Consider the following 23,423-nt stretch of genomic DNA (forward strand, 5'->3'; position numbering starts at 1 on the left):
CCGTTGCCAAATGATTCCCAATCTGCAATGCACCAAAATTAGAAAAATGGAAGTAAAAAGATAGCAGGTAGAGATCCACACACAGGCACTTGTTGAAGAAACTTGATCTTTCTCTTTGTGTACTTTTACCATTAGCAAGGAGCAACCGCCAGCCAAACATACCTGCCCGCTTAATGTAAACATGAACAATTGATCCAAGCTTGCCGCTGAATGATGGTTGCTAGCCATCATTTAATTAGGTCATAAAAACACGGTAAAATTTTTGAGCAAAAAGCAGCTAGGCTTTATTGAACACTGATAATGTTTACAGGAATGGAGTTCACGTCATGAGGCACTCCCAACCACACATGTGCACCAGGAGAAAGGGAAAAAACAAATCTAGCTAATCGACGGGCTTCAAAGTTTGAAGCTCTAGGCTCAAAATTAACAAAAATGCTAGACATACAAAGACTTACACGCTTTTACACGCTCCTTCCATCTAACAACCAATCACAAACCTCTCCCCCCCCCTGATTTTTAGGAGGGTGGACCGCTCCATTCACCTATTGACCAATCAAGATTAATCATCCTGTAAAAGCCTGTAAATCGTTTATACATGTAGCATTGCCGCAAAATTAAACACACAGACACAGTGACTAAAAGCTTTACTGTACTCGTTGGTCTCTCTAATAACGGCACCATAATTGCCTCCTGCACCTTGGTTGATATGATTGACCATTTTTTTTTTGAGGGATGATTGACCATTTATTGATGTTACGGGCTTGATAGGCCCTATTTTTGTTAATTCGGGCTGGACCTGGATGGGCCTTGGTTGCCAGTCCAATGGCCAGGATGGGGAGGCATCAGCTCTGCTTCACTGCACCGTCGGCTCTGCTTCACTCCATCGACCTTGGTTGCCAGTCTTTGATAGCTCGATCCCCTTTCTTACCGAAACCCTAAACGGAAGGAGGGCGAGGCGCTGCCGCCGCCGGCGCCGGACAGGATGGAAGGCGAGGCGCGGCGGCCGCCGGCGTGCGTATCCAAGGTGCTCGACGACGACAACCTCCTGACGGAGATCATCGTCCGCGTCGGCTTCCCCACCAGCCTCGTCCGCGCCGCCGGCGTCTGCAGGCGCTGGCTCAGCCACGCCTCCGACCGCGCATTGCTCCGCCGTTTCCGCGAGCTCCACCCTCCCAGACTCCTCGGCTTCTACATCGTAGAGTGGGGGTATCCGGCCGCCGCACGCTTCTTCCCCATACTGCCTCAGCCCCCAGAGCTCGCTGCCGTCGTCCGCCGCGCAAACTTCAGCGAGGGGCTACCCTTCTCCAAAAAAGAAGGGGATACCATGGTGGGCTGCTCGAACGGCAGCGTCTTCACCCGCCGCCTAAACTTCACCAGCCGCAGAAACTTCGACCTGGACACCTACGAGCTTGTATTCACAGTGCACAGCCCGCTGCGCTATGAAGGAGGTATGGCCGTCCTCCCAGGATTACATCTCAGAATGCCCTCTTTGTACAGTTGGGCACAACTCTTCTCCAAAGAAGATGGGGACGGGTCGTCCTACTTTTACGTCACGGTGGAGGCCCTGGATACCATGGTACCTACGTTAAATGTTTATATGTTGGGAAATGGTGATGCTGCCTGGCACAAACATCTCACGTTGGCGTCGGACCTCCTCTGGCGTCCATCTAGTCCGAAAGGCGTGCTCGTTGACAACAAAATCTATGTTGCGACCTACAATGCAATTGTTGTCCTGGATTTGACATCCTCAACCTTATCGACAATTCAGCTCCCACACGGGGTGGGTTTTGGCCTAGGCGCCACCGTGTTGTCACGGGCCGATGATGGTTCTGTTTTATATCTCATCCATATCAAAGAGCTTCAACTTCACATCTGGCTCCACAATGGGGACAATTGGCTGCTGGTGGACACCATTTGCTTGAGTGAAATGTGTGCTAGTTTTCCTGAGGATGAGCTTACTAGTATCCGGATAAACCATGTGGGGGACTATAATGAGTATGTATTCTTGGAGATGGATCAATATGCACTCTACTTGGATGTCAAGTGCAGGACGCTGCGTAAGGTGTGCGAGATGACAGCAGATGAGTATTCTTTGGGTGATATCTATCCTTTTATGATGAGCTGGCCTCCCATTTTCCCTACTCTCAGTCCTGCAAGGTTTGCCTTTTTCCCTTTTAGGCCTTGTTCGTTTAGTCCCGTCCCCGCGTGGGTTTAGCCCCGGCCTGGTTTGGATCCCGTTCTGTCTTATATGCGTCTTCGGTTGGACCCGGTCTGGGCCAAATCCCCCCGTAACCCCGTGGAAATCGCCGGGAAGTGACCCACGCGGTCCATCCCGTGGAAACAAACCCTGTCACGAAACGTTACGCGACCCCCCTCTCTCGCCCCGACCTTCTCTCCCTCCCTCCTTTCGACGCCGGCGGCGCTGGAGACACATAGCGACGGCGCGGTTCCTCCTTCCCCTTCTTCTCCCCTTTTCAACTGTCGGGACAACAGCGAAGCAGCACGAGCTCGGCGGCGACCCAGACAGCCATGGAGCCCGGCCGAAACCCTAGCTGGACTTCGACCAATCTCCCCCGCCGCCTCACGCCGGAGAAGAGGAGGTCGCCGGCGACAAGAACTTCAGGTTGGCTCTCTCTCTCTCTCTCTCTCTCTCCCTCTCCCTCTCCCTCCCTCCCTCCCTCCCTCCCTCTCTCTCTCTCTCTCTCTATATATATATATATATATATATATATATATATATATATATATATATATATATATATATATATATCTGCAGCAAGGGATTAACCGAATGCATTACAATTGACATGGATTGCACGGTGGAGATGTATGTGTTCCCCGAGGGGATTTGGTGCAGGGTGGGGGATCACCCAATCCTCTAGAGGATTAAATCCACCAGAGGATTAAACACTCCTGAACCGAACAAGGCCTTAGTGATCTGTATAGTCTACTTGTAGAGTTTACATAGTTTTGCAATGTGCATCATGTATCTCACTATTTAGTATAGCTGTGTACTGGTGTTACATATGTGATTGATTCTTTAAATCAAACAATACTGGTCAGCTTGATGTAAGATGACTTGAAATCACTTCTGTATTGATTTACTAGGACATTTAACAATGCTAGAGGCGGCATTAGTGAATGATTGATGTAAGATGATTTGAAATCGCTTGTATACCGAGGAATATTGCAAGGTGTCTACTTATGGTCATAGTAGGTACCCTTGCGTGTGGTTGTCGGTGTGTAATGGGTTCGTTGCAAATGATGTTGTAAATAGGTAAGAGAAAAAGAAAAGTAGGAGTTATGGATGGATGCAGGTTTGTTTCTTAACTTCCAGGGGACAACTAAAAGTGCACGACTGAAGTTGGGGGTTTCGCTGCTGCGAAAATACACTACGGGGAAGCACTAGCTTTTGCAACTTCTGCTTCTCTTTTCTCCCCCTTTGGTTAGCTTATAGCTTCCAAAAGCCAGAAGTTGGCTGCAAAAGCTCAACCAAACACAGCCTTAGTCGCTATAAGATTACAGAAATCTTCTTTTAGAATGCTACCATGGTGGACCTCTAATGGACTTTTATGTACCTGATGCTACTCGGATGGCTAAATACTTCTGAATCCAACTATCACCCATATATTATCACTCTTAATAGGTTTCAGCGAAGCTAGTAATATTTCAATGGGCTCATTATTAGTTGCAAAACTACACATGATTTGTGATGGTTGTTGTTGTTTGCTAGACGTATACTGGAGTATCAGACTATGGCACACTACTATGGAATAATTGATTCTGTTGAACCTTGTGCTGCCACCAGAAGCCATGCTTCCTGAACTTGGTCTTCCCTAGGGATGCAAGCGGGCATCCCGCATAGCCCTGCATAAGTAGAGAGTTAGTTCAGATTGAACTAAAACTGAGCGGAGCAGTTATAACTAACGAAAATTAATTTTGACTATGGAGCGGGCTGGATCAGGCGCCGCTCTGCACCCCTAGTCTTCCCTTTACTGAACTATCAATGCAGAATTGCAAATTGGACCTACAAAAGTATAAAACATCATGTATAAGAGGATTTGGAGCTGAAAGATGCCTAGCCTTGTTAATTTGTTATCATGTTGACCACCTATGCTTTCTTGCACAGAAAGTCAGGAACCCATCAAGCCTGGAATTTTAGCTTCATAATTCTTAAATATAATCATGGTGTAATTTTCTACAACCTACTTTTCAACTGTGAACCACAAACTATGTATGGGATTGCTAATACTTGTTTCTTTTCCGAGTGTTGCCTAGTGGATTGTATCTTCTTTTTCTCAGACACAAGTAGTAGATTTTACGATGGTTCTCTCTAGATTCTTCATTAATTGTGATTCAGATACATCGCAGTGAAAATTTCCTTTTATATGACATTCTTGTCCAAGGCATTTAACCTGTGCTTCTGTAACTTTTGGAAATAAAAAACTAAATTGCTTGACCAAATTCACCGCTTTAATTTTCTAAGCGCACTAAACATTTTACTATCGTCGGACTAGCCACTCATCTTGTTTGCCCATCTTATAATTTTGATGCTTAAAGTTAAAGTGGCAAACCGAATACATCCTGATGCCTAATTTCCTCTATCTGGTTCCTTGCTCGGTTTTCTCTGAAACAGGGATGCCACTTGAAGAACGAGGATATGAGGAAAGCTTTTGGATGAGTTGTGACAAGGGTGCCACCAACGAAGAGCACAGGGCTGCATTTCCTCACTAGCAGTTCTAACCGTGTTCATTTTAACTAGCAGTGGATTGATTAGGATGGTATGTAACTTGAGCAGCTACTCCTGTCATGTGGCATCAGTCGGTTAGTACTGTATGCATCAGTAGTGTTAGTGTGTAACACTCTCGCCTGGTTTGTTTGTGTTGTCCACTCCAGATCGCTACTTGTGAAAAGCGTCTTATTTTGTATGTTGAGTAGCTAGATAATCTGATCTAGTACTTCCGTTGAAGTCTTGCGTGGTTCCACTGCTTGCATTTGGACAAGCGCCTTATTGTTCGCCATTGCAGAATCGGTGTCGCTTGCTCTGATGTAAAAGTGAAAGAAAGTTCCGTTGACCACACTCTGTCTAATCTACATGGCACATGTGCTGGTTCACTAATAAATAACTACTTTGTTGTACTTGTAGAGGGATGAACCCGCAGCACTAGCCAGTAGGGTCAGGTGAATTCATCAGGTAAGAGTGGCAATTCTGCAGAAGTCTCGAAATACAAGAGAGACATGACCTATAATCTGAGCCAGAAGACCTAGGCCCACGGGCCTGTGTGATGCGTGAACGGGCTAACACTATTCACACGACCAAAAGCTGTTCTTTGGTGCCCGGTGCCCATATAATCCATGTCGGTGGCTCGCCGGTGCTCATCCGCGCAGCTGACCGCCAACGGTCCTTGCCGTTGTGCCGACATTGTTGTAGAGCTGGTCGAGCATCAACCTACTATTGTCGAACCTAACAAGTTGAGGCACGTCCAGCGACATCCCGTTGTACGGGCCATATGATCTCATCAGCCTGAATGGCCGGCGGATGGGAAATCGGTCTAGCCCAACCATCATGAATGCAAGGCCCACAGGACGCACCATTGATGCTATAGAACAGAAGAAGAGTTGTACTCAACGGTTTGGCATTGATGATATGGACGATGATCAGAGACCGAAGTATGAAGTGGTGAAGAAGGTGGCGGCCCATCCACGAAAAGATAGAGATGGCTCGGAAGCTTGTGGACCCTAAGAACTACGAAGAAGACAAACGGGTTGGCTTATTAGCGGTTGGCAGCGAGTTCGATGTCGATTTTAAGAGCTCTCGCGGCTTTGGCAACAAAGATGAGTAAAGACCACCATATGTTGGGCTATGGTATCAAAGGAACAATCATCTTTGACGAAAGTCACAGAAAACCATGAAGATTGGGGCAGGGTTGAACACATAACACTGATTCACAGCTTTTAGCATTTTAATAGTGAATTTGACCACCCGGGCCTACATAGGATGACATGGCATACCTAGGTGGACAAGGGTCCCACCTATCATCCCCACATATTCTTTCGATCTCTTCTTCCTCCTCATATCCTTTTCTCCATGGTGCTCTATGCCAGCCAAAGAACGAGTCATGGGCTGGTTGATGTCCTAGTCTGACCTACACTAGCATCGACACCGGTGCCCACTATACTCCAGAGCTGTGCATGACCCTTGAGCCATCGGACGGCGAGGGTCCCACGAGGTGCAGTGGTGCACCCGGACATAGTTGAGGAAGGAGATGGGATCGTGTAAAAGACTGGCGCAGTAAACTGTCATCGAGGATAACTTTCGGTGTCAAAACCGGCGGATCTCGGGTAGGGGGTCCCGAACTGTGCGTCTAGGCGGATGGTAACAGGAGACAAGGGACACGATGTTTTTACCCAGGTTCGGGCCCTCTCAATGAAGGTAAAACCCTACTCCTGCTTGATTAATATTGATGATATGGGTAGTACAAGAGTTGATCTACCACGAGATCAGAGAGGCTAAACCCTAGAAGCTAGCCTATGGTATGATTGTTGTTCGTCCTACGGACTAAACCTCTCCGGTTTATATAGACACCGGAGAGGGATAGGGTTACACAGAGTCGGTTACAATGGGAGGAGATCTACATATCGTATCGCCAAGCTTGCCTTCCACGCTAAGGAAAGTCCTATCCGGACACGGGACGAAGTCTTCAATCTTGTATCTTCATAGTCCGGGAGTCCGGCCAAAGGTCATAGTCTGGCCATCCGGACACCCCCTAATCCAGGACTCCCTCAGTAGCCCCTGAACCAGGCTTCAATGACGACGAGTCCGGCGCGCAAATTGTCTTCGGCATTGCAAGGCGGGTTCCTCCTCCGAATACTTCATAGAAGATGTTGAACACAAGGATAGTGTCCGGCTCTGCAAAATAGTTTCCACATACCACCGTAGAGAGAATAATATTCGCACAAATCTAATCTGCTGACGTATTCCGTAGTGTGACATCATGCCACAACCAAGCCTTTATTCGAATCGTTTTACTGTCCCACCTCAGCGTGTTTAGCGAGGCGGTTTCCTTGGCACGTCTTGTCAAAGCAGAGATCGTGTCCCCTTATTCCAGGATTCTCATCAATACGGTCGTGGGTAACCCAACCGCGCCATTAATCGCGGCGCTTGGGAGATAAGCGAGTTTTACTAGGCTGGTGGGGGCACATAGTTTCGGCCGCCCATATAAGGGGATAAGAATCCACCCTTTCCATCTACGCCTTCCTCCTCCTTCGCTTATCTATTCCTGCGCACTCAAGTTCCAGCGCCCAAGTCCGCACTTCCCACCTCAACCTTCTCCAATCATGTCCGGAGTGGGAGGCAAGTGGATGGCCTCCTCCATTACAGAGGGGCAAATCAAGAAGCTGAGGAAAGCCGGATACTTGTCCAACGACATCGCGCACCGGCTCCCAGATGAGGGACAGCTCATCCCCACCCCCAGGCCCCATGAGAGGGTCGTGTTTCTCCCCCATTTCCTCCACGGACTGGGCTTTCCTCTTCACCCATTTGTCCGGGGGCTCATGTTCTACTATGGCCTGGATTTCCACGATCTGGCCCCGAACTTCATCCTCAACATCTCAGCGTTTATTGTCGTGTGTGAGGTCTTCCTCCGCATCCAGCCCCACTTTAGCTTATGGCTGAAGACCTTCAATGTCAAGCCGAAGGTTGTGGGCGGCCGACAAGCGGAGTGCGGAGGCGCCGTGGTGGGCAAGATGGCCAACGTCACATGGCTCGAGGGCTCCTTTGTGGAAACCATCAAAGGGTGGCAATCAGGGTGGTTCTACATCACCAAGTCGCGTGACCCTGAATGGGAAGCGGCCCCCGAGTTCCGATCTGGCATCCCCACGCGGCTCACCTCATGGAAAGAGATGGGCCTATCGTGGGGTAATCCGTAAGAGGCGACCGGACTCCAAACCTGCGTCCGGAACCTCATGGACAAGAAGGTTACACTCATCAACGTAGTCCAGGTCATGCTCTTCCGCCGGATCCTCCCGTGTCAACGGCGGGCTTTTAATCTGTGGGAATTCGACCCGGCTCAGTACAAAACTCTGTCCAGGCTCTTCGACACAACGAACGAAGATGCTTGGAAGATGCTTTTCAAGAGCTCCGAGGTCCACCCTCCCACTATCGAGGATCGCGGATTCTGTGCGAAGTGCCAAGCCAGCACGGTAAGCTTAGTTTACCCATTACAGGGTATTTGTTTTTCATAGTTTGACTCTATGCGGGATCTAAACTCCCATTCCTTTAACAGGACTGGCAGAAGAAGGCCGGACAAATCGACTGTCCGGCTCCTTTGCCCGAAGACCCAGCAGACGCCCGCTTGACGAAGCTGCTGGTCCCGGCACCCCACGTGGTGCCGGAGAAGAAGGCCAAGAAGAAGACCACGGGAACTCGAAGGAGCTCCCGGCGACTGGTGGTGTCGGACTCATCGCCCGAAGACCCCGAAGCGCACTCCTCCTCTGAAGACGAGGAGGAGGAAGAAGAACCCTCTCCCCCTCCAACGGGGGGAGGAAAGAAAAGGAAGGCCGCCCCAACTGGGGAGGCCAGAGGGTCCAAGAAGGGGAAGACCCTTCTTCCGGACTACGCCTCCGACGCCGAAGACGGCGGAGAGGAGTGTCCATCCAGGGCAAGCCCCTGGCGAAATCGTAAGTATCCGGTTACCAGAATAACTCACGGTATTCCTTTATTGCACAGTGCCTTCTGACGCCGAATATAATCATGCAGTCAGCCCAAGGCTCAGCTCAATGATTCGTCGAGTGGCTCCCTGGACTCGTCGGATATGAACAGTCTTTCACTCCCGACGGTTTCCTCCCCCGCCCTACGGACGAAGCCGAGGCGGAGTCCCGAAAGGGGTTGAGCTAGGAGGAGGTGGTCCTGGAGGCGCAACAAGGCGACCTCCCGGACTCCAGGCCCGAAGGGGATAAAACCCTAGAGGGATCTAAGTCCGGCCCTCGGCCGGACACCGCACCGGAACCTTCAGTGGTTCCGGAGTCCGGCAGGCGGCCCCTTCGCAAGAAGGGCAAGCCTATGACGCCGGCGGCCACCGTCCAACCGGAGGCGCCGGAAAATTTGCTGGAGGTGCTTAACGGCGCCTCCATCGACGAGGAGCACCGCACTATTATGAGTGCGGTGATCGAGAAGGTTCAGTCCGCCAAGAGCGGGCTGACAAAAGCCTGTGCCAGCCTTCTAATAGGCTTTGAGGTATGTATTTTAAAACATGTAAAAATGTTACCGCATAGATAGTAGCCCCTTGCTCAGTTTGGTGTTCGGAAAGAAAAGCTGAACTGAGGATCTAAAAAGATATACGCAGGAGTCTAACAGAAATATGTCAATATGGGAATGCAGGCTGCGCTGCTGACCTCTGCCGCACTGACTGCGGAGGTTGATGCATTGAAGCAGAGCCTCGAGCGGTCCGAGAATGAGCTCGACCTTGCCAAGAAGCACTACAAGAAATATGTCAACTCGTGACCTTCTGTCAGTGACCCTGGAAGAATTGGTCATAGATCTATGACCATTTGAGACCAATTGGTCAAAAGCTGTTCGGGGGGCTCCAAACCCTAAACCATTGCGACCATTTTGGTCAGAAAGGTCGTAATTTCCTTACACCAAATGGTCACAAAGCAAACAGGGCTGGTCCCTTACCTTATTTCTAGTTGTTAACGACCAAAATAGATGGTCATAGCCTTGTAGATTGTGGTTGGTTGTGATGACTAGGCGCCATCTCATCAGTTTTGCCTATGTGTCATGTCCATGTGGCAGTTTTTGCCCTAGGTTGTGAAGCAACCTATATTTCTGTCATTCCAAAAATTCCCAAAAAAAATCTCATAAATTGTTTGGATCATATCTTCATCAAATATGTCAAAAACCTTCCTTGCCTAGTTCAAAAATAACTCAACAATATTCATTTTCCTATTCTGTTCAGAGCAGCAGTTTGTGAAGGAAGTACCACTTTGGCATGTCCAAATAGTATCCATTTTCTACAGTGCTTTCCTATGCCAAAATAACCATCATCCACCAAATGCCAGCTCAATCCATTCATTATTTTGAGCCGAGCTTCAACATTTGTAGTTATGTCCAGTGTGGTAGTTTGCAAAGCAAGTACCACCTAGGCTCCTCCTTTTGAGTTGAAAATTTGTGAAGACGGTCTTCTTAGTAACTGATCATCCTCAGCCAAAACTCACGCCCATTAGCCATGTACATTTCCCGTACCGCTAATCAAACACTTGGCTGCTAATTCATGTTTGAGCATCGATCGGTCTCCTCGTGAGAATGTTATGTTGTGATTTTCTTCTTAGCACCTACCTGGGGAGTGCCCAACCCACTAGACATGCCTAGGCCGCCCAGAACACATGGCAACGCCACGGTCACGCGGTGGGCATGCGAGCTTACGTGCTCTAGAGTTGGGGCCCTCGGCCACCGTCCAAACCTCGATGTCTCGCCATCAAACCATGTATTTCTGATTAAATAGATACTTACTTACCTAGAAATTATTTTTGGAAAAAATAAAGAGCAAACTATGAGGCAGCTGCAGTTCAAATTTGACCTGCTTCCAACTGAATCGGCGGGAATTTGTCTTTTTCACGAGAGGTGGATCAAAAAAATTTACACCCAACCATTTTGTCAATTGTGCATTAAATATGGCCTAGTATTTTATAAAAATGATTTGGTCCAATTTTGCAACAATTATTTGGTAGTTCCTTCATAAAAAAACCTCCTTTTGGGCGCTCGGAAAATGAAAAATGAATTTTCCGTGCAAACAAAATGAGAACTTCCTTAGGCAACATTGTTTGCCATTCCAATATGCACCCTTATGCACAATATGAGATCATTTGAACAAACTATGCCATGAATGTGGCCATAAGGTTGATCATTTGGCTTGAAAGCCATTGATCTCCACACGTGATAGCTCGTTTTTGAGAACACTTTTTAAAAATAATTGTCATATTACAAGTTTGTTATTTTTCCTGGGAACTTGGCCACATATAATGACACAATGCGAAGGTTTCCCAATTTTTTGATTTTTTTGAATTTTTTATGCCCGTTTCAAAATGCGGTCAAAACGGCGGGAATGACCGTTCCTAGCTAGTGGTTGAATCTTGAAATTTTTTTGGTGTTTCTCTAATTAAATAGGTACTTATGTACCTAGAAATGATTTTTGGAAAAAATAAATAGCAAACTATGAGGCACCTACAGTTCAAATTTGACCCGCTTCCAACTGAATCGGCGGGAATTTGTCTTTTTCACGAGAGGTGGATCAAAATTTTTTACACCCAACCATTTTGTCAATTGTGCATTAAATATGGCCTAGTATTTTAGAAAAATGATTTGGTCCAATTTTGCAACAATTATTTGGGAGGTCCTTCACAAAAAAACCTCCTTTTGGGGACTCGGAAAATGGAAAATGGTTTTTTCGTCCAAAGAAAATGAAAACTTCCTTAGGCAACATTGTTTGCCATTCCAATATGCACCCTTGTGCACGATATGAGATCATTTGAACAAACTATGCCATGAATGTGGCCATAAGATTGATCATTTGGCTTGAAAGCCATTGATCTCCACACGTGATAGCTCGTTTCTGAGAACACTTTTTTTAAAATAATTGCCCTATTACAAGTTGGTTATTTTTCCTGGAAACTAGTTCACATATAATGACACAATGCGGAGGTTTTCCAATTTTTTGATTTTTTTGAATTTTTTATGCCTGTTCCAAAATGCGGTCAAAACGCCGGGCTTGACCGTTCCTAGCTAGTGGTTGAATCTTGGAATTTTTTTTGGTGTTTATCTGATTAAATAGATACTTATTTACCTAGAAATGATTTTTGGAAAAAATAAAGAGCAAACTATGAGGCAGCTGCAGTTCAAATTTGACACGCTTCCAACTGAATCGACGGGAATTTGTCTTTTTCACGAGAGGTGGATTAAAACTTTTGACACCCAACCATTTGGTTATTTGTGCATTAAATATGGTCTAGTATTTTAGAAAAATGATTTGATACAATTTTGCAATAAATATTAGGTATGTCCTTCACAAAAAAACTCATTTTGGGCACTCGAAAAATGGAAAATGAATTTTCGTGCAAAGAAAATGAAAAGTTCCTTATTACTATTTTGTTATTTTTTATTCTAAAAACTAGGTCACATTTGATGACATGATGAGAAGGTTTTTCATTTGTTTCATTTTTTTCCAATTTTCCAGGTCAAGTAAATAGCTGAGATGATCTAACATCTTATTTTTAAATTTATCACGACCAATTTAATTGGTCATAATATTGTATTGCTTCTGATTGGTTCGTGGACAAGGCACACAGATCATGCACGAAACACCGTTGGATCCTTCCGGATCCAACGGCAGCCGTCACTCCTCGCATCCCCCACCTACCCGACTTGAGGCGAAACCCTAGCTGGCATCTTCCATCCACCCCCCGCCTCCTTTCTTTCTTTCTTTCTTCCCTCCCCCCTTAGATCCTCTCCCCTCTCCCCCGATGCAGATCCACTCCTCTCTCCCCTTTCCCCAATTCAGATCCATCCCGCTGCCGCCGTCGCCCCCGCCCCCTTCTCGCCGATTCAGACCACATCCTCCCACCATAGCTCGCCGCCGGGCCTCCCCCTCCCCTCCTTGCAGATCCAGAGCTGCGAGATCCATCTCTCTCCTACCTCGAGGTCGACTGAGAGCAGCGGGCTACACGCTGGCGGAGCCGCCGCCAGTCTCCTTCGCTTCTCCGAAGCACGCCGAGGAGCACCTGATCCGTCCCGGCGAGGTGGTGCTAGGAGGAGGAGGAGGAGGAGGCTAGGAGGAGGAGGAGGCAGCGATGGGCGAGGTGGTTCCCATCTCCTGCCCCGGCGATGGCTGCGGGGGAGGCGGGGGCGTGGGGGAGCGGAAGGCGGACCAGCAGGAGCGGCAGGGGCAGGTGCTTGAGCTGCTGCCCGCGGTGCTGCGCAAGTCGGTGGCGCTGCCGTGCTAGATGGCGGACGCCGACGACCCGGCCGTCGACGCGGGGGGCTAGGGGATGGACATCGGCTGGCCCACCGACGTCTGCCACGTCGCGCATGTCACCTTCGACCGCCTCCAGGGCTTCCTTGGCCTCCCCGTCGAGTTCGAGCTCCAGATCCCCTGCCGAGCCCCCAGCTCCAGGTAGCTTCCTCCTCTTCTTCTCCTCAAACCAACCGGCCAGACTCTGTCCCTTCTTCTAGATTACTACTTGCCTGCCGAGCCGCGCGTGCTCCCGCGCGAGGATGAGGATTCGGTTCGGATTTCAAATGTGTGTGCTTTTCGGCCTGCAGTGCCAGCGTGTTCGGTGTGTCACCAGAGTCGATGCAGTGCGGCTACAACGACAGGGGCAACTCGGTGCCCAAGATCCTCCTGCTCATGCAGGAGCGGCTCTACTCCCAGGATGGCCTCAAGGTAGCACAACTGCGCAAGCACATTACTCTGTTCCTCTTTGCTAGCTGAAACTTCATCTAATTTGTAGCCGACAGCCGAGCAAATATGTAACATGAGTCATTTATACCCCCTGTATCTCAAGGTTAATGTTCGTGTGACTCCATTTGTTCAGATAGAGTCAACAAAGATGGTGCTGGGAACTCAAAAAACCTGCAGTAGCAGTGTTGATGATGCTCCAATTTCAGAGAAAGGTGATTCTGAATAATGTGTTCTACATACTCGCAACTCAGGGCTGCAGTGGCGATGCCAGGGCTGCACTACTGTGCCTTGAAATACTCTTAAGTTTTCCTAATATTTATAGTACATATTTTCTACAATTATGGTGACGGCTATTCAGCACTTCTGTACACATTTTCTCATTGTTTGCGTGTATCGCGCTCCTCTTGGAGCCCTCGGTGCATAGGTTACATATATGCATATACCGATCTGGTTTGCTTGAGGGTGTTCTCCATCATGTTGCTTGGTGGTGTCCCATGGTCTTTTGCTGCTTCGCTAATCGCGGGATCTCAGCGTCCATGTGTTCTACTCCCTTCGTTGAAAATTCCACTACGAACTAGTACATACGAATGTAATAGACATATTTTAAAGTTAGATTTACTCATTTTTCTTCATATGTAGTTCATGCTGGAGTCTCTAAAAAGACTTATATTTAGGAACGGAGGAAGCACAAATGTTTGTTTCTTTGTCTGTTCACCTGTGATTTTAGTGAAACGACAACACTCTTCCTGGTTTGGTCTTGAAAAAAAGGAGCGGGGGACATATTACATTCACTTAAGTGCTTTTGTTGTGCATCGGCAACCTTGCTTTCCTTCTCCTGCTAGTTATTTTGCACTCCTGGTGGTTGGAGATCTATTGCCATTCATGTCAGATATGCGCACCTCTGATTCATAGGCCTTCCGTTGACAGATTTGCAATACGGACTTAAGTTCCTTACTTCTGCTTCTTTGATTGATGTTGCAGGTAATAACATGTTCAGTGCTCTGAAGGTTCCAGAGTCATAATTCCAAGTCAGCTCAATGACCTCATTTGGTGTAAATGCACTAGGTATAAATTAGCCACATTGACTATCTGCGTGCCTGCCTAATTGAACAAATCAATCTGATTAGTATGTTTGCTGCCATTTTGTTAGTCTGCAGAAGCATATCTAGTTTGTTAGTCAGCCACTTTTTTGCTAGAACCATAAATCCTGATGCATGCTGATTATGGTCTGGTTTGTTAGATCTGTTCTGCTGTTGCTTAAAATTTGACTGGATTCTGAATGTGTATCTGTTGTGTATCTGTTGGTGTGTATCTGTTGTTGCCTGGATTCTGAATGAACATGTCAGTATACTATATACCCAAAAAAACATGCTTACAGTTCTTCTCATTTCCATGATCAATTTAGTTAGAGTTTCACATGTCAGTATACTATATACCAAAAAAAATCCTAGCTAGTGAGAACATTTGTCATTCCATGAACACATACTGGTTAGTGTTAGTCATACTATTTATCTACATGGCATTTGATGTCAATTCTTGCTTATAAGTTATTGGATCACTCCATGAACACATTCTTGTTCTTATATTTTCATTCTTATTCTTTGCACAGGTGAAGTGTGAATCCAAGGCCGAAGCTGTGAATCATATCAACAAAGAGGAGCATATTATGTGTTGTAATTGTACGCATATCTGGGTTGTAGTATACTGAATTGTAATAGACTAATGTAGTCTTGTTTTGGACGAATTTCATTTGCTCTCTAGTCTGTTCAAAACAATGATTGTGTATGTGATTTGAATACCCGTGAAATGGAAACCTGACAAGAGGGTCCAAGTTATAATGGTTGTTTGACAAATTTCAAAATTTTTGACATGTGGGACATATTTTGAGATAAGCATGACATGTGGGGCTGGCTTACTAGTGGTACCCCAATGTATAATGGCTGAAAGTAGAAAAATCAATGGACTAAAAAGGCTACGGCCCAAAAATAAAATGGCTTAAATGTTGGGCCTGGCCCATGTAGCTACCGAAAATTAACAAGAAAAAATACATTAAAAGGCCGAATTATTGGGCTAGGCCCATGTAGAAAACCGAATTGGACCGGGCTGAATCTTGTGCCACATCAGCTTGCCATGCTGGATGCCTACGTGGACTGGGGAGGCTGCTAGTGACCAAAACACCATAGTAGGAATATTTTGGTCGTAAACGTCCACGACCTTCTCATAGAGAAGGTCGCTATAGTCAGTTTACGACCCTCAGCTTTTGACCTTCTGTTTTTGGTCACAAAAAGGTCACAAATGAAAAACTATGACCTTTCAGTGACCAATAGTGGAGGTCACAAGATAACATATTTCTTGTAGTGAAGCAGCTCGAGGACAAGGAAGGTAGGTACTGCCTTATGTAAATATATATAAAAATACCTGGTTGCAAATAATGATAGGACCAACGTGAATGTTACAGGGGCCACAACCGAGGTGGTGACCCTGAAGGAAGCGCTGTCCAAGGCCGAAGACAATATGGCCATGGAGCGCACCGAGCGAGAGAAACAAGAGGCGCGGGTGGCGGAGGTGGGGCAAGAGCTCGATGCTCTCATGAAGAAACACGAGAGTTTAGAGCTTGACTCAAAGACGCGAGAGTCCGAGCTTGCCTCGACACTTGAAAGCGCCAAGTATGCCAAGGCCGAAGCCCAAAAATCCCTCTAGGAGATTGAGGCGATGAAAAAGATAGCGGTGGGTAAGGCATTCTTTATGCAAAGCAAGCATGTGAAAGTGAATTATGTGTTACTTACTCGAATCTGGATCTCTCCAGGAGCATTTACAGATCTGCCCTGCAGTGTGTCCGACGCCGCCGCATTCTACCGAGCCGAAGAAGGGAGCTCGACGGAGAAGGTATTCTAGTCCCAGTATGCTGAGGTCGGACGCCCGGTGCCCTTGAGTGACCAGCTGAAGCAGCTGGTCGAGCTCCATAAGGTGGCCGAACAGGCCATGAAGGGCCATATAGGCCGGCTATGGCCTGGGAAGGTCCTGCCTGAGAGCTACTTCGGGCTGGTGAGGCGGCTGGTGGATGCCTGTCTGCGGCTTGAAATCATCAAGCGCTCCATATGCATCGAAGGCGCCCGTAGGGCTTTTGCCCGTGCTAAAGTGCACTGGGGCAAGCTGGATGCTGAGAAGCTGGTGACAGAAGGGCCACCGGAGACCGGAGGGGAAGGAGCATCACAGGCCCAAGATGTATTATGAGGGCGTCCTGAAGGGTGCCCGCCTTGTGGCGAATGAATGTACCAGGGATGTAATTTTTGAGTAAACTCGCTCGTGTTTATCTTGTGCGCTGAAAACTTGTTCATATGCGCTAAGCAACGCTTTTTGAATTTAAAATATTACCTTTTGTGCGGCCGTTTATTAAATCTGAGAGATGCAAGTCGTCGGCTTCTACCCCCGTGCCACGAGTGCTGGGGTGTTCGGGATAAACCTGAGCGCTCTTGTTCCCATTCTTGGGTCCGTCGAGGGAGGCGCTCAGCACAACGAACAAGGCAATCAGACTTATAATGCTTTATCACTCTCACTTAGCCATAGAATTCTATAATTTTAAATTTCGGCGAAGCCCCTAGTATTCGTAAGACCGAGTTCGGGGCTCTATCCACGCCTAGGCCGGACAAAGTCAGCTCCTCGCTCTAAGCGGCATAAGTCTTTAAGGAGTCGAAAAACCTTGCAAACAGCGACCGGCTCTCGCCCTATCATGACGGTCAGTTTTAGCTTTCTCTACTGAGGTGTTAACCCAGCTCAACTGGGGCACAATCGCAGTAGTTCTCCCAGCGCTACCTTAGCCGATATAGCGGAACGTAAGGTACCAAAACATGGGAGCCGGGCAAACCCAACTATTGACCCAAGACATGATTCAGAGCCGATGCATATAATGCTATAAGTTCGGGGTGCCGCACTCATGAGAGTGTTCGGTCTTCTCACGCCGTATTTTGGGGAACTTAAGCCCGTGGTGTATTGGCCGTACCAAAGTGTATGGTTGCATAATGTCATAGCTGAACATATGTACATAAAAAAATGAATGCAATAATAGACAAGAGCTATGTATTATTTATTAGAGGGCTGCTATGAAAGTAGAACGATACAAATAGTGCGATAGGGAAGAGATGGGATTATTTGACATGTCCCCCTCCAGGGGCAAGCTGCGAGACTTTAAGTAAGACAGGTATTTAGCTCGTTATAGAGACCACCTGGACGTTCGACGTGGCTTGTTGTCTCCCTGGCTGTTGCATCGTGTGTTCGACGATTGTATTGTCGGACAGGTCTTCCGAATAGTGGAGTCCTGAAAGTAAAAAAAAGAAAAATCACAAAAATCGGGAGCCCCTAGTGCGGTTGAGCCGCATTCTGGGCATGCCGTGGTTGTGCCCCTCCTCTTATGCCCACGGTATTTCCAGAGCGTAATTATGTACGCGTGGTTCTGGTTTCGCAATCTTGCGAGGGCTGGGGTTGGGGCCGCACTGCTATGCTAGCTCGGAACGTGCCAGACGGTCTTGTTGTAGGCTACTCTGGGCGCGCTTGACGGTGTCCGGACGCTTAACAGCCGGACTGAAGAATTACGTTGAGAGAGGCTACTTTGTACTTCCACCGCGAGGGCCACCGTGTGCTCCTCTGTTCGGAGAGAGCGTTCGGTGTTTCCATTGACCGTAATGACTCCGCGAGGGCCTGGCATCTTGAGCTTGAGATATGCGTAGTGCGGCACCGCATTGAACTTTGCAAATGCGGTTCGTCCGAGCAGGGCGTGATAGCCACTGTGGAACGGGACTATGTCGAAGATTAACTCCTTGCTTCGGAAATTATCCGGGGATCCGAAGACCACTTCGAGTGTAACTGAGCCTGTATAGCTGGCCTCTACACCTGGTATGACGCCTTTAAAGGTCGTCTTTGTGGGTTTAATCCTTGAGGGATCTATGCCCATTTTCCGCATTGTATCCTGATAAAGCAGGTTCAGGCTGTTGCCGCCGTCCATGAGGACTCTAGTGAGGTGAAATCCGTCAATGATTGGGTCTAGGACCAATGCGACGAATCCGCCATGACGAATGCTAGTGGGGTGGTCCCTTCGATCAAAAGTGATCGGGCAGGAGGACCATGGGTTGAACTTTGGAGCGACTGGCTCCAACGCATATACATCCCTGAGCGCACGCTTCCGTTCCCTTTTGGGGATGTGGGTTGCGTATATCATGTTAACCGTCCGCACTTGTGGGGGAAAGCCCTTCTGTCCTCTGTTGTTCGGCGGTCGGGGCTCCTCCTTGTTATCGCTATGCAGCCCCTTGTCTCTGTTTTCGGCACTTAACTTGCCTGCCTGCTTGAACACCCAACAATCCCTGTTGGTGTGATTGGCTGGTTGTTTTGGGGTACCGTGTATCTGGCACGAGCGATCGAGTATCCGATCTAAACTGGACGGGCCCGGAGTATTTATTTTGAATGGCTTTTTCCGCTGACCGGGTTTATAGCCTCTGAATCCGGCATTAACTGCCATATCCTCAGTGTTGTCACCGTTAATGCGGCGTTTGTGCTTGTTGCGACGCGACCTGCCATTGTTTTCCTTGGTATCCGAATTACCAGGGATCTTGGTCATGTTATTGCTACGAGCTAGCCAGCTGTCTTCTCCCGCGCAAGAGCGGGTCATGAGTGTCGTGAGGGCTGCCATGGATTTCGGCTTTTCCTGTCATAGGTGTCGGGCAAGCCATTCGTCTCGGATGTTATGCTTGAAGGCTGCGAGGGCCTGTGCGTCCGGACAGTCGACTATTTGATTTTTCTTGGTTAGGAACCGTGTCCAGAATTGTCTGGCCGATTCCTCTGGCTACTGAATTATGTGGCTTAAGTCATCGGCATCTGGTGGTCGCACATAGGTGCCCTGGAAATTGTCAAGGAATACGGATTCCAGGTCCTCCTAGCAACTAATTGACGCTGCTAGCAAGCTGTTAAGCCAATGCCGAGCCGGTCCTTTAAGCTTGAGTGGGAGGTATTTGATAGCGTGTAGATCATCACCATGGGCCATGTGGATATGAAGGAGATAATCCTCGATCCATACCGCATGATCTGTTGTGCCATCGTATGATTCGATGTTTACGGGTTTAAAACCCTCGGGGATTTGATGATCCATTACTTCATCTGTGAAGCATAGTGGATGTGCGGCGCCTCTGTACTGGGCTATATCACGACGTAGCTCGGATGAGCTTTGTCTGTTGTGTTCGGCCTGGCCGTATTTGCCATATCCGGCGTGACGGTTATCGTCACGTGTCGTGGGGCGCCCACGCGATCCGTAGATCGATCTTGTTTGCCTTGCCTTGTCCTACAATATGTCTCGCAGGTCTGGCACATTTCCCCGTGCCTTGGTACTTTTTGAGCGGCGCCGGGGTGCGGCTTGAGTTGAGGGCCGAAAGGCCTCTCTGTCGCGGCCACGGGGTGGCCAATCGGCCGCATCATACGCTGGTGATGTAGGTTTAGTTGCTTCCTCCTCTAGTTGGGGTAGCAGCCTGCGCTTTGGGTAGCTCTTGGAGGGGCGTTCGAGTTTGTACTCTTCGGCAGCGAGGACTTCCGTCCATCTGTCGGCTAGCAAGTCTTGGTCAGCTCTAAGCTGCTGCTGTTTTCTCTTGAGGCTGCTTGTCGTGGCCATGAGCCTGCGTTTCAAACACTCTTGTTCGATGGGGTCCTCAGGCATGACAAATTCTTCGTCGTCGAGGCTTGCTTCGTCTTCGGAGGGAGGCATGTAATTATCGTCCTCGACCTCTCTGTCTGTCGCTCTCTCATGAGGGCTGGCTTCTCCATCCTCCTGCGTTGAATCCTGTTGGAGGGGGTTGTGTTCGGCACTGTCCGGGGTGTTATTGTCTCCGGTGCCGGACTCGCCGTTTTTGCTTTGGCGGGATTTAGAGCGGCGCCACTGAGGCCGGCGCTTAGGCTGTTTCTTGGAGGGGTCATCCTCCGTTGTTCTATCGCCATCCCCTTCTTTTGGGGTGTCCACCATGTATATGTCGTATGATGAGGTGGCTTTCCAGTGCCCTATAGGCGCTGGTTCTTGGTCGTCTCCTTCATCGGCGTCCATATTGTCGATGTCTTCGGAGTCGAAGTCGAGCATGTCGGTTAAATCGTCGACAGTGGCTACGAAGTGGATGGTGGGTGGGTTTTGAATTTCTTCGTCGTCCGCATCCCAACCTTGCTGACCATAGTCCGGCCAGGGCTCTCCTGATAAAGAGAGATACTTTAGTGAATTCAGGATGTCGCCAAAGGGCGAGTGTTGAAAGATGTCCGCGGCGGTGAACTCCATGATCGGAGCCCAATTGGGTTCGATCGGGAGGGGTGCGGAATATTCGGAGTCCGGAAAGGAGTCCGGCACCTTGGAGTCACGAGCTCCAGGAAGGACAATATTGGTGTTCGGCTCGATCGCCGTAGAGATTGCAGCCCCCGAGGCGGCGTCTAGCCACCCGTACTCAACCGGCGCAGTCGGCTCCGAGCTAAGGGTCGGAGCGGACACCTGAGCGGCGCTCTGGGCACTGTCCGGCGGCAGAGCTAGATCATGCCCATCGTGACAGTGCGGCGCGCTCGGCTGTGGCTTGAATCCGTCGAAGATCAAGTCTCCGCGGATGTCAGCTGTGTAGTTTAAACTTCCAAATCTAACCTGATGGCCAGGGGCGTAGCTTTCGATCTGCCCCAGATGGCCAAGTGAATTGGCCCGCAATGCAAAGTCGCCGAATACAAAGATCAGTCCGGGGAGAAAAGTCTCAACCTGGACTGCGTCGTGGTTGATGATCGAAGAAGCCATCGGGCCTAAAGGTGACGACACAGAGGAACTCTCAATGAAAGCACCAATGTCGGTGTCAAAACCGGCGGATCTCGGGTAGGGGGTCCCGAACTGTGCGTCTAGGCGGATGGTAACAGGAGACAAGGGACACGATGTTTTTACCCAGGTTCGGTCCCTCTCGATGGAGGTAAAACCCTACTCCTGCTTGATTAATATTGATGATATGGGTAGTACAAGAGTTGATCTACCACGAGATCAGAGAGGCTAAACCCTAGAAGCTAGCCTATGGTATGATTGTTGTTCGTCCTACGGACTAAACCTCTTCGGTTTATATAGACACTGGAGAGGGCTAGGGTTACACAGAGTCGGTTACAATGGGAGGAGATCTACATATCGTATCGCCAAGCTTGTCTTCCACGCCAAGGAAAGTCCTATCCGGACACGGGACGAAGTCTTCAATCTTGTATCTTCATAGTCCGGAAGTCCGGCCAAAGGTCATAGTCCGGCCATCCGGACACCCCCTAATCTAGGACTCCCTCAATAACCAAAGCATGGTTAGCGACGACAAACAAAGGCAACCGGCGGCGGAGGTCGACACATATGAGCCGACAAGGACCTAGGAATGCAATTGTTGAGTGGGGTAGCTCCAGGGTATCTAGGGGATGATCTGGGATGAGGAAATTGAGCGGGGTTTCACCGGACATGACGGATTACACAGAATGGGCACAACGACCATTGTCGCTGGAGTTTAAACAATGGCAAGTTGAAAAATTTCTAAGTTGTAGTTTAATGATTGCTCACCTCCAAAACAAAAACACATGTATGCAATGTTACTCAAAGCTTTGCATTGGTGGATTTCTTACATTGTATCAATCAAATGTAGTGTTCCAAATTAGATTTCCTTCGTTCCGGCAAAAAGCAAAAGATTTCCTTACGGACTCAATGATTCGGGGCCGATCTGTCTTCTTAACGTTAGTTTCAAAATTTTCACCAAAGTCAGGACAAATAGGCTCACACAGATTGCGCATTCGGTGGTGCAGCTCTCTCAAACTGCTTTATGCCGGACATAAACATCCTAGAAGGGGTTGTGGTCTGATACGTCTCCGTCATATCTATAATTTTTGATTGTTCCATGCCAATATTATTCAACTTTCATATACTTTTGGCAACTTTTTATATTATTTTTGGGACTAACATATTGATCCAGTGCCCAGTGCCAGTTCCTGTTTGTTGCATGTTTTATGTTTCGCAGAAACCCAATATCAAACGGAGTCCAAACGGGATAAAAACGGACGGAGAATTATTTTGGAATATTTGTGATTTTTGGGAGGAAGAATCAACGCGAGACGGTGCCCGAGGGGGGCACGAGACAGGGGGCGTGCCCAGGGAGGTAGGTGCGCCCTAGACTCTCCTGGGCCCCCCGTAAGGCGATTGACGCTCTTCTTTTGCCGCAAGAAAGCTAATTTTATGAGAAAAATCTGGGCGAAAGATTCACCCCAATCAGAGTTACGGATCTCTGGATATAAAAGAAACGGTGAAGGGGCAGAATCAGGAAACGCATAAACAGAGAGATACATCCAATCTCGGAGGGGCTCTCGCCCCTCCCATGCCATGGGAGCCAAGGACCAGAGGGGAGACCCTTCTCCCATCTAGGGAGGAGGTCAAGGAAGAATAAGAAAAAGGGGGGCTCTCTCCCCCTTGCTTCCGGTGGCGCCGGAGCGCTGTCGGGGGCCATCATCATCACCGCCATCTTCACCAACACCTCTGCCATCTTCACCAACATCTCCATCACCTTCCCCCATCTATATTCAGCGGTCCACTCTCCCGCAACCCGCTGTACCCTCTACTTGAACATGGTGCTTTATGCTTCATATTATTATCCAATGATGTGTTGCCATCCTATGATGTCTGAGTAGATTTTCGTTGTCCTATCGGTGATTGATGAATTGCTATGATTGGTGTGAGTTGCATGTTTTATTATGGGTGCTGTCCTATGGTGCTCTCCGTGTCACACAAGCGTGAGGGATCCCCGCTGTAGGGTTTGCAATATGTTCATGATTTTCTTATGGTGGGTGGCGTGAGTGATAGAAACACAAACCCGAGTAAGTAGGTTGTTTGCGTATGGGATAAAGGGGACTTGATACTTTAATGCTATGGTTGGGTTTTACCTTAATGATCTTTAGTAGTTGCGGATGATT

The 23,423-nt window shown here is 48.3% G+C and overlaps 1 protein-coding gene across 1 annotated transcript; it reads left to right on the forward strand.

The window, feature by feature from the left end:
• The first annotated feature begins 873 nt into the window (after positions 1–873).
• Positions 874–4,969, forward strand: LOC123072232 (uncharacterized). Its single transcript, XM_044495801.1, has 2 exons — positions 874–2,157; positions 4,637–4,969. Exons 1-2 carry the CDS (start codon positions 983–985, stop codon positions 4,647–4,649), a joined length of 1,188 nt encoding a protein of 395 aa, XP_044351736.1. The 5' UTR covers positions 874–982; the 3' UTR covers positions 4,650–4,969.
• The last annotated feature ends 18,454 nt before the right edge of the window (positions 4,970–23,423 follow it).

Source organism: Triticum aestivum, chromosome 3B (genome assembly GCF_018294505.1).
Source record: "Triticum aestivum cultivar Chinese Spring chromosome 3B, IWGSC CS RefSeq v2.1, whole genome shotgun sequence".
In the NCBI taxonomy this organism is placed as follows: Eukaryota; Viridiplantae; Streptophyta; class Magnoliopsida; order Poales; family Poaceae; genus Triticum; species Triticum aestivum.